The 11,075-nt window shown below is 37.3% G+C and overlaps 1 protein-coding gene across 1 annotated transcript; it reads left to right on the forward strand.

The window, feature by feature from the left end:
• Nucleotides 1-8,066: 8,066 nt before the first annotated feature.
• Nucleotides 8,067-10,124, forward strand: LOC145042282 (3-oxoacyl-[acyl-carrier-protein] synthase I, chloroplastic-like). Its single transcript, XM_078990685.1, has 7 exons — nt 8,067-8,576; nt 8,651-9,082; nt 9,157-9,330; nt 9,418-9,531; nt 9,634-9,735; nt 9,817-9,883; nt 9,971-10,124. Exons 1-7 carry the CDS (start codon nt 8,109-8,111, stop codon nt 10,036-10,038), a joined length of 1,425 nt encoding a protein of 474 aa, XP_078846811.1. The 5' UTR covers nt 8,067-8,108; the 3' UTR covers nt 10,039-10,124.
• The last annotated feature ends 951 nt before the right edge of the window (nt 10,125-11,075 follow it).

An 11,075-nucleotide genomic window follows, 5' to 3' on the forward strand; every position in this document is an offset into this window, starting at 1 on the left:
ACACATGATGGAGCTTGCAGATTAGGGGGATCAGGCTACTATAAGTGTGACAAGGTTGGGCACTATGGCAGGGGTTTTACTGCTCCTACTGTCACCCTTTAGGCATCAGACCCGATTTGCTTTCATTGCAATCAGAAGCGCCATAAGAAAGCCAACTGCCCGAGATTGGTATTAGCCATCCTAGTGGTGGCTCCACCTCCATCAACCCTGCGGTTCATAGATGGCCGAAAGGGCAAGAATGATGCTCTAGTGGTGCGGAGCCGAGCGTTGCAGCTGACCGCCGAGGAGGCGAGTTTTGTAACAGATGTAGGGACGGGTATGTTTTCTTCTCCTAACTCTTCTTACATGTCAGTTATGATATTTATGTTTTATGTGTTTTGTTTAGGATCATTCCATGTGAACGGTATCCCAGTTCCTGTGTTATTTGATTCGGGGGCTACCAGATCATTTGTGTCTCTATCACTCAGCAAGAGGTTTGCCGATTCTTCGGGCATGTTGGATTGTCCTTTAGCGATCGAGATTACAGATGGGTGGTCCGTCTGAGCATCAAAGGTTTACAGATATTGTATCATTAGGATGTATGGCGAGCATTACCTTGTGGATTTGGTTCCTATTCCTTTGTCTGGCAACAAAGACATCATAGGCATGGATTAGTTGAGCCCTAATGTGGTGGTGATCGACTGTGAGCAGCAGTTGGTTCGTGTCAGGACCCGTATGGGGGAGTGTTGGTGATTCATGGCGAGAAGCTATAGCGTGTGCCAAGTATGTGTTCAGTAGCGAGATGCCGACGGTACCTTAAGCAGGGATGCACATGTTTTGTGGCCTAGATTATGGATACCCGGGAGGAGGGTGAGGCGACAGTGAGGGATGTGCCAGTTGTGCGAGAGTATCCAAATCTGTTTTTGAGGATTTTACAGGGGTACCTCCAGAGAGACAAGTGGAATTCAGGATTGACCTAGTTCCAGGTGCGTCTCCGATAGCCAATGCACTGTATCGGTTGGTTCCTCCCGAGATTCAGGAGTTATCTACAAAGTTGCGGGAGCTGTTAGCCAATGGATTTATCAGACCGGGTAGTTCACCTTTGGGAGCCCTAATTATGTTTTGTGAAGAAGAAGGACGGGTCTCATCAAATGTGCATAGATTACCAGGAGTTGAATAAGGTAATGGTGAAGAACCGTTATCTCCTCCTGAGGATTGACGACTTGTTTGACCAGCTTCAGGGCGCATCTTCGTTTTCTAAGATCGATTTACGTTCGACCTACCACCTTATGCGAGTCAGAGATGAGGATGTACAGAAGACTGCTTTCCAGACTCGCTATGTCTGCTATGAGTTCGTGGTGATGCCCTTTAGGCTCACCAATGCCTCTGCCGCATTCATGTACCTCATGAACCGTGTGTGCAGACCAATGTTGGATCGGTCTACGATAGTCTTTATCGATGACATCTTAATTTACTCCAAGACACAGGAGCATCATGAGGAGCACTTGCGAGAGGTGTTGGATACCATGTGGAGGGTGTGCTTGTATGCCAAGTGATGGGTTTTGAGAATTCTAATACTCCTACGGTGTACATGCAATCCTAGAAACCTTGGATCTTTGTTTTCTCTATTATACATGCAAACTTTAATTTTCCAAGGTTTTCATCGTAACTAGCATATAATGGGGTGGATGTATTACAAAAAACTCGTAGAATGGCATAGCTTTCTTGTAGCTTGGATTCCTTAAGACCTTGTGAGACTAACACCCCAAATCTGATGCCTCACATGCTTCACACAACACCACAACTCTTGGAATTACTTGAGAGAAGAACACTTGTGCATAAAATTCGACTAGCCCTCACCCTTATGTCTTAGTGCCGATTTTGCTTTCCATGAGGCTCTTTATATAGTGAGCCACATGTAGGGTTACACCATGTAAAGCATAATGTGGATGACTTTTCATTTCCTCCATGATCCATGGGTTTTAACCTCCATGGAGCATCCATGGAGCACCTATGGGTTCTAGCCCAATCTAAGGAATCATGGATCATGACCCTACTATATAAGAATGAATGATTTACCAAATCAATCTCGATATATTAAATTAGTCTTTTTTTATCACAAAATTAATTCTAAATTAATTCTTGATCAATACTAATTAAATAATATGATTTCATATTAATGTATCAGAGCTTATAATATATTAACACATCATAAGTGTCCTTTCTCTCATTTTGTTAGTCTTTTCTCTCATTTTGTTAGTCCAGTTGTGCGAGAGTATCCAAACATAGTTATGGACTTAGACACCTTATCTAATAGTCTGCCACATTGATAAGTCTAATAACTATAGCTGCAAGTATGAATTTAGGATCACTTATTGTAGCTTGTTATCTTTGGCCTTTAAAAGCTTAACACCCAAGTGTGATGCCTCAAATGCTTCACAAAACACCACCAACAATGGAGGAATTGAGAGAGAGATTTCTAGGCACAAAATCGGCTATATAAACTCCAAGAATACTAGTATCTGATTTTAGGTTGTGTGATAACATAGAAATAGTGTAGGATTCCAAGGGTTATGGGTAAACCCTAATCCATACACATAGGCTTCTGATCCATAACTCATGTGGACTAACTCTTTATGCATTCTTAGATAAACTTAGTCCATTATGGATCAATAGCCCAATCAATATGTTTCACTAATTCACACAATTAGCCCCATTAATTTAATTAGTCACTTTTAATCACTAAATTAATTCCAAATTAAATCTTGATCAATACTAATTAAATTATATGATTTCTCAAATAATATATTATACTTGTAATATATTAGTAAATCATAAATAATCTCTTTCTTAAACGTCCATCCTATCAAATTGTTCTGGTGAAATGCAACACAAATGGATCATGCTACTATTGGGTCAAGTAAATACTAATTATAGTTATGTGCTTCGACACCTAATCCAACAATCTCCCACTTAGATAATTCTAATAACTCTAATTGCAAGTACGTCTTAAAAACCGACTAGCAATCGTAGCTCTTAAAAGCAATCATCTAGCCTTGACATGCCATTTAGATAAGGGATCATATAATAATCTATTATACAAGATATCAGCCGGACAAATACATGGAACATAGTCATGCTTAGTGTCCAACAGTTTGTTTCCCGATTTCCGATTTGTTTGATAGAGAACTTAGTTGAAAACATCAATTTAGTCCCGAATGGGCCCGACACATTAGTCAAAACAAAATCATTGATCAGCCCAGGATATCACTTTTAATCCTCATACAATTAATAGGAACATATAAACTTCGATATTATATGCTTGTATTAACTACAAGTTAAATCATATACAACAGTGCATTTTATAACATCAAGGTACTGATTTGTTTTCGCACTATCAATGTACAACCAACTCATAGTCAACAACTCATATATCTTGGTTTTAAGACTATATGATATCACCGTCTCATAATCACTTGTGATAAATTCCATGAAGTGATTCATATGAGCATGGGTTTAATCCAATACTCAGACCTAATGAGCAATCATGAATATTGTAGCAAACTTTTGCTATGTCTAAACACGCCAGACAATTTACAAGCCAAATTCATGACAATCTTGCCTCATTACGTATTTCGAAATTATGATCGATGGTGGATAGTTTGAATACTATTCTTATTATGGAAGTCAAAACATGTAAAATAAAACAATAGTAAACAATTGACACAAGATAGTAACTTTACTTATAAATAAAACTCCTTTTATTTAATCATCAAATGTCAATTACATTGTATCTATTACAGGTTTCTAAAACAACTATCAAATCATTAAAAATAATATCGTCCTTCAGTCCAATGCTCCTCGCATGCTGCAAACGCTAAACCCTATTTAGTCCCTTTGTGAGGGGATTTGCTGGGTTCTCATATGACGATACCCTTTTTATCACGAGGAGTCATTCTTCTATCCGATGTCTTATGAAGTGATATTTTCTGTCGATGTGCCTGGATCTGCTATGATCTCTCGGTTCCTTGGTTAAGGCAACGAATCTCTTGCTATCATAGAAAATCTCCATAGGCTCCTTTACAGATGGTACAATTCCAAGATATCTGATGATGTTCTTCAGCCATATCGCCTAGTTCAATGCTTTTCTTGCTACCATGTACTCTGCTTTGCACGTTGAATCGGCTACAGTCACCTATTTGGAACTTTTCCAAGTTATTGGTCCTCCATTCAGGGTAAATACCCAGACCGACTGAGAGCGTCGCCAAGGCCTTCGATATGAGTGAATCCTTTGGCCACTAATCTTGCTTTGTTTCTAATGATAACTATAGAGTCGTCAGTTCTATTGCGGAATACCCATCTTGTACCAACAATAGGGTGATCCAGAGGAGGAGGCACGGGAGTCCACACTTAATTTCTATCTAATTCTGCTAATTCTTCTTGCATGGTTGTAATCCAGTCAACATGTTCTAATGCTTCCTTGATGGATTTGGGTTCAACCATGGAGATAAATGTCGAAAAATGACATTCATTTTAAACACTTGTGGCAGAGCAAGTTTGAACACCAACATTAGGGTTTCTAATAACTTTGTTTAGGGGTGATCTTGAGTCTAATGTGAAATCTTGATGGCTCTTGAGCAGTAGGAGATTCAACATCAACAATAGGGTTATGTTGCCCTCCTGAATGGTTTGAACTTGTGGGTGATGATCCTCCTAAACTTCGGAACCGGACAGGTTGACATCATCCTCAGGAGGGAATTCAAAGAATCTCTAGAGGGCAGCATCCGGATCCAAACACTCAAAAACAATCCTGATCCGATGCGTGGCATCTTTCGTCTCTGTCGTGAAGGTATTCTTAAGGATGTTGACATAGTACCTGTCATGTACTATGACATTCCTTCCAATGATTCGAACAACTTGATCTCCCTATCTCACCTTTCAACAAATTTTACATCAAATTTGCTCCTCTCCATCCCAATGACAATCCGGAGGTCTGCATCCGTACTGAGCGTTAAAAGTTAAAATATTCTATGCCAAGAATCCACTTCCCCTAAAGGAAGTTTGGATAAGGAAGATGATTACAATGATCTCTGGGTACAGAAGGAAGATCCTCACCAAATTTGATCTTAGCTGTCCACTATTTCGGTACCATGTTGTTAGAAATAAACCAACTTATAAAACCATCATTGATGCCAATTTTCCTGCAATAAATCTGAATGATATCCTTACTATACTTGCACACTTTCGAACCCTTCAAAATGATGATATCAGTATGGGTGCTTATCATGCTGCTATAAACTTTCTCAAGGACTATGTCATAGAATTTTTTCGATGCGACTACGAGTTAGCAAGCATGCCCACATTTGTGACACAATTTTCATCTTGTTGGATTTTGTATTCAACTGTGGTTCTGGAGTAGAGTTTGGCTTTCTAATGTTCGGTTTGTATGTTGGAGGATTTTCAAGAGTTGGTTGTCGTTCCGGAGCTGAGTATGGTTGAGGATTGTTTTGGTGATGACTATGAAACCGATTTTGGTTTTGTTTGTAAGAAGGGGTGAAAGGATGTTTGTATTTCATGAATAGGATAACAAACTCCTGTTGGAAACGGAGTTCAGAGTCTATGGATTCGGAATCATCAACAAGATACTTATGTATGGGTAAGACATGTAATGAGGCCTGAACTGATGGAACAATGGGTTTGAAAGAGTTCGAGTTGGATGTGTTCGGAATGGTTGGTTCAAAGGAACTGACAAGAGTAAGAGGACCTCCAGACACTTCCTTTATGGTCCGATAAACATTAGATGCGTGTCCTGAAGTTTATCAAAGAGTTGATAAAGCTTTAGCTTTTTCAAAGTGGAATTACTTTGTAGACAATATTTCACATTTTCCCATCCTTTACCGAGATTATTTATGAACTTAAGATTATACTCCAAGGGAGTTCAGTCAATCCCATGAGCAGTCATGTTGTTGACTATGATTTGGTAACAGTTAGAGGATGAGGCCACCGATTTAATAGGAGTGGTAGTGAAGGAGTCAAAATCTTTGACAACCGAGTTAAGACGCTTGTCTTTCATGTTTTCCGAAACTTCAATAAGGTCTTGGAGAGTTTCCCAAATCTCTTTTGCTGATTTACACAACTTAGTGTCTTCAAAAAGTGTGGGAGGAACACTAAACACAATTTCTAAGAAGGTAACTTGATTAGCATGTAGCTTCTCAATATCGTCTGCAGTTAGAGGAGTTGGACGAGTCTCATCTTGACCCATAAGCTGAGCAGCTGCATCTCTCACAACTGTTCTTACATGAATATGAGGACCTTCTTTGACGGATCTCCAAATTGCTTCACCTTTCTCTTTAGAAAGTAAAAATCCTTCCATTCTAACTTTCCATTGATCATATTCTTCCACAACTAGCAATGGGGCACGTGTAGGGCCACCCACACTATTTGTGATTTGCATTTAAATTACTTGTTAAGGTATCTTCAAGCAAAAGTGGTATATATAAGAGCTTTAATCCTTAACACATAAATGGTTGAAATACCAAGGTAATTTCAAACCAATTATAATATGATCTTGTGGATTTAAAGGACGACCAGTCAAGCTCTGACACCAAGTGAGAGAACAAATTGATCTGATGCGCAGGGACAAGGTTTGAAAACTCAAACGTTGAGTTAATGCTTAAAATCAATGTCGGCTTCCTAATGAAAATTTTAGTCAAGTCTGGATAGACCAGTGAAGTCTGAGTTAATGGACTCAAAAAACATTCAAGCCATAAATGAAGAATGAGAATTCAGATCAAAGTAAAGTTAATAAATGAAGAATAAATAGAATGTTGTAAACAACAAGAGAGTGAAGTAAATGAAATATTGTTAAAAAGTGTGAACAACTCGTCACTTAAATTTGCATTAAAAGCTCCTATAAATAGGAGCGCATGATACTTGGTATAAATAAGGATACATACATAGGACCTGATAAAAACGATATTTCTGACATTCTGATTATCAAAGTTGACAAAATGTGTAATCATGCTAAGTGACAAAACTAATTAATGCACAGTGAAAAAGGTATTGATTTGGAAACACAAACATTTCGATCCTAACATCCATTCCGGAATGCCATCTACTCATCTGCTCCAAACATGGCTTGAATTCCGGACTCCAACTGATTCCGCACAAACTTATCACTTCAGAATTTTTACTGACTTCAGATCTTCTATAATGATTGAGATTGCTAGAGGTTCACTTTCAGGTTCCAACAGAAATGTATTAGGATTCCGAAAATCTTGCTTATAAATAGAATTCAAACTACTTTGCACAATTAAGGAATGTGTCCTAAATTTATAGGATACGATGAATCAGAATTGAGACTTCAAATGAGTGGGACACAAAACAAACGGTGAAGTATAACCTACCACATGGAAAAAAATGGATGTAAAATAGTGACATGTAGCACTATAATGAATCCTTTTTTAAAAAAGATAGGCTGAAATATATTAAAAAGTTATAGAAAAATATATCGAAATTTATGGTTTTCAATTTTATAAAAATAAACTATACTATATATTGACACACTATTATATTTGAATATGAAAAAAAAGAGGTGGTGTAGTAAGACCATCCTATCAATTTTATGTGGTTAGTGAGGATGAGAGGAAAATGATGTGGTGGTTACTCGAGACTAGAAATATGATAAGATCTGATATGATAACACTTTTAAAGGCAATCTATTAAATTTTATAGAGTTTAATATATAAAATTTTATAGCGGTTGTATATGGGCCAATCCATTAAACCCATATGTATTTAATACATTCGAGATGACTTAATCGTTAACCTCTTAGGCAAAAAATGATGGATGCCGATGCGTAAAAAAAATTATATATTTCTACCGTGAACTCCATAAAGCACAAATTGTTTTGTACCAAAAAATTGTTTTGTACCAAAAATTGTTACGTGTAACTGCATAAGAACTCATGAATTCAATATGAATTTAATGCATGTAGCCTTTTCCATTTTTCTTATGCAATATATTATATAAATAAACATTTTACTATTAAAATTATTACGAGATAGATTAGGCGGATTTCACTCGAGCACTATATAACAATTCCATAGCTTCACGATCATAAAAAAATTATGCTGTACACAATGATGGAAGCTCAAACTATTTTCCATTTAACAGTTCCCTCGGTGTCCCCAGTCTGCAAAAGGTCGTCACTCATAATATTCAAATCACCAACACGTATCACTACAACACGTCGCCATGTAACAGCTTCCCACAGCTCTGCCGCTGCCCCTACACGGGAGAAAGATGCAAAAAAACGGGTCGTTATCACAGGCATGGGTCTTGTCTCGGTGTTCGGAAGTGATGTGGGCACATACTACGACAGCCTTCTCGCAGGGAAGAGCGGAATCAATTTAATCGATAAATTTGATGCTTCAGCATTCCCAACACGAATCGGAGGTCAGATTCGTGGATTCGAGTCAAATGAGTATATTGATAGGAAAACTGACCGCAGACTTGATGATTGTCAACGGTATTGTATTGTTGCTGGGAAAAAAGCACTTGAAGACGCTGGTCTTCGCAGCCATGAACAGTCTAAAGTACGTAATACCTTCCATTTTTCAAGCTTCTAAAATTTGGATTTAATGTGTTATAGTAATAATAATCCGTGTAGATCAATAAGGAACGTGCTGGTGTGCTTGTTGGGTCAGGACTCGGTGGTGCTACGGTATTGTATCAAGGTCTAGAGACTCTAATGGAGAGTGGGTATAAGAAAATTTCACCATTTTTGGTTCCTTATACTCTATCAAACATGGGTTCAGCCTTGCTCGCTGTTCATCTTGGCTTTATGGGACCAAACTACTCCATCTCAGCTGCTTGTGCGACATCCAACTTTTGCTTCTACGCTGCGGCTAATCATATCCGTGAAGGGAAGGCCGATTTGATGATTGCTGGTGGGGTTGATGCTGTCATTGTTCCCGTGCAATTGGGAGGTTTTGTTGCTTGTAATGCGTTGTCTCAAAGAAACGATGATCCCCAGACTGCGTCTAGACCATGGGATAAAGATAGAGATGGGATTGTGATGGGGGAAGGTGCTGGTGTCCTGGTAACTTCACCACTAATCTTCTGATTTGATATACTGATTCTTCATACGTGAATGTTGATTTGGTTTGTATGAAGGTGATGGAGAATTTAGAGCATGCAATGAAAAGGGGTGCTCCAATACTTGCGGAATACTTAGGAGGTGCGATAAATTGTGATGCTTATCATATAACTAATCCGAGATTTGATGGGCTCGGTGTTTCATCTTGCATTCGAAGCTGCCTTGTGGATGCTGGTGTGTCAGTAGAGGAGGTAGTTCAGTTTTAATTTCCCCGTTTATCTTACCTTTTTAAAATCTTGAATTTACCTTGTATTAATACAGTACTTTCTTGTGGGTAGGTAAATTATATCAATGCGCATGCAACTTCAACAGTGATAGGAGACCTCGCAGAGGTTAATGCACTCAAGAAGGTGTTTAAGAACACCGAAGGGATCAAAATGAACGCCACTAAGGTGCATTAGGACGCCCATAGTCAATTTTGTCTCTTTGATTAGTATCAGGTAGATCAATATTGTCGTGATCTTGTTTTTTTTTTTTTTTTTTTTTTTTTTTAGTCTATGATTGGGCACTGTATGGGAGCAGCTGGAGGTATGGAAGCCATTGCTACAATCAAAGCCATTCAAACAGGATGGTTGCATCCAACCATTAATCAATTTGTATGTGATACTTGTATTCCTATATATATGTTTGTGTTTCGTCGTTTCAATATGATCTTAACATCCTCATTGCAATTGTAGAACCCAGAACCCGATGTGGAGTTCGACACTGTGGCAAATCAAAAGCAACAGCATGAAATCAACGTTGGTGAGCAAATTTTCCCTTTGTCGATGGTTTGTATATATGTCGTGTTTACTTAGGTTCACTTATTTGCTAAATAATTTTGGTATGCAGCTATTTCAAGTTCATTTGGTTTTGGTGGACACAACTCCGTAATAGCGTTCTCTGCATTCAAACCTTGACATGTTTATCTGCAATGTGTTGGAAACTACATGCCCTTTAAGGCATTTAATCAACTTATCAATAATGAGATTGCATCATTACAGCGTATCGTATTTTTCAATGCGGCTATATTTTATGAGTTTCGCAAAACTTGCCGAAAAGAACTCACGAAACTTACTTTCTATCGTTCCTTAGACATGGTAAATTGTCTCCATGTGGTTAATTGAAGTTTACCATTACTTAAAAGGGTTAGTATCTTACGACTCACCACTAGAAATTGACAAAGAAGCTTAAATACATTAAAAAAAAAAAAAGGATTTTTGTAGAATTTTTTTATGAATTAAACCTGACTTGTATTTTATTTATTCATATAAAACGTATCATATATATATTTTATTTTTTTATATAGCCATTTTAGAAGGTTTACAAAATTTTGAGGTTTTATACATTTTTTTTTTTTCAAAGAAATAACCCTTTTTTTATAACGCGATACAAATAAATTGATCTTCCACGGATCTTAAAAACCTCAAGATTTACATGGTCACAAAGTCAGCACTAATGTTATTTAGAACATTGATTTTTAATGTTATTTAGAACATTGATTTTTATTAACATGTCTCTATGACTTCTTTCCGGACCAATTTTACAAAAAAACAATGTTGTATGGTTGATATCATTGATATAGGATAGGTCAAAACTGATATTCATGAAATTGTTTATGGACATAAAAAAGTTGGGGACAAGTCAAAAAAGAGTATCTGGTTACACCTATGGCATGTCATTGATATAGGTAAAAAATTATTTTTCTAGCTACAATTGACACCTATAACAACATATGATTGTGACAGCCCATTAGAATACGTTTATGTTTTTAGCTTTATAAATTGGTTTTTTTAATCACTTTGTATACGTTTTTTAAACAATTCTAGATAATTCGCTTTATATACTCATAATATACAAACATTCAAATTCATAAAAACCTAGAAATGTCTACTGCAAACCAGATGGATTATTAATGTTCAAAACAATTTGTTCAAAGTCTAATAAGAATTTAAAG

The sequence above is a fragment of the Lactuca saligna genome, chromosome 1, assembly GCF_052625555.1.
Source record: "Lactuca saligna cultivar CGN05327 chromosome 1, ASM5262555v1, whole genome shotgun sequence".
In the NCBI taxonomy this organism is placed as follows: Eukaryota; Viridiplantae; Streptophyta; class Magnoliopsida; order Asterales; family Asteraceae; genus Lactuca; species Lactuca saligna.

Coding starts and splice junctions, on each gene's coding strand:
- LOC145042282 (XM_078990685.1), top strand. CDS start 8,109: ATGCTGTACACAATGATGGAAGCTCAAACTATTTTCCATTTAACAGTT. Junction 8,577..8,650: donor GCAGCCATGAACAGTCTAAA/GTACGTAATACC, acceptor TAATCCGTGTAG/ATCAATAAGGAACGTGCTGG. Junction 9,331..9,417: donor CTGGTGTGTCAGTAGAGGAG/GTAGTTCAGTTT, acceptor TCTTGTGGGTAG/GTAAATTATATCAATGCGCA.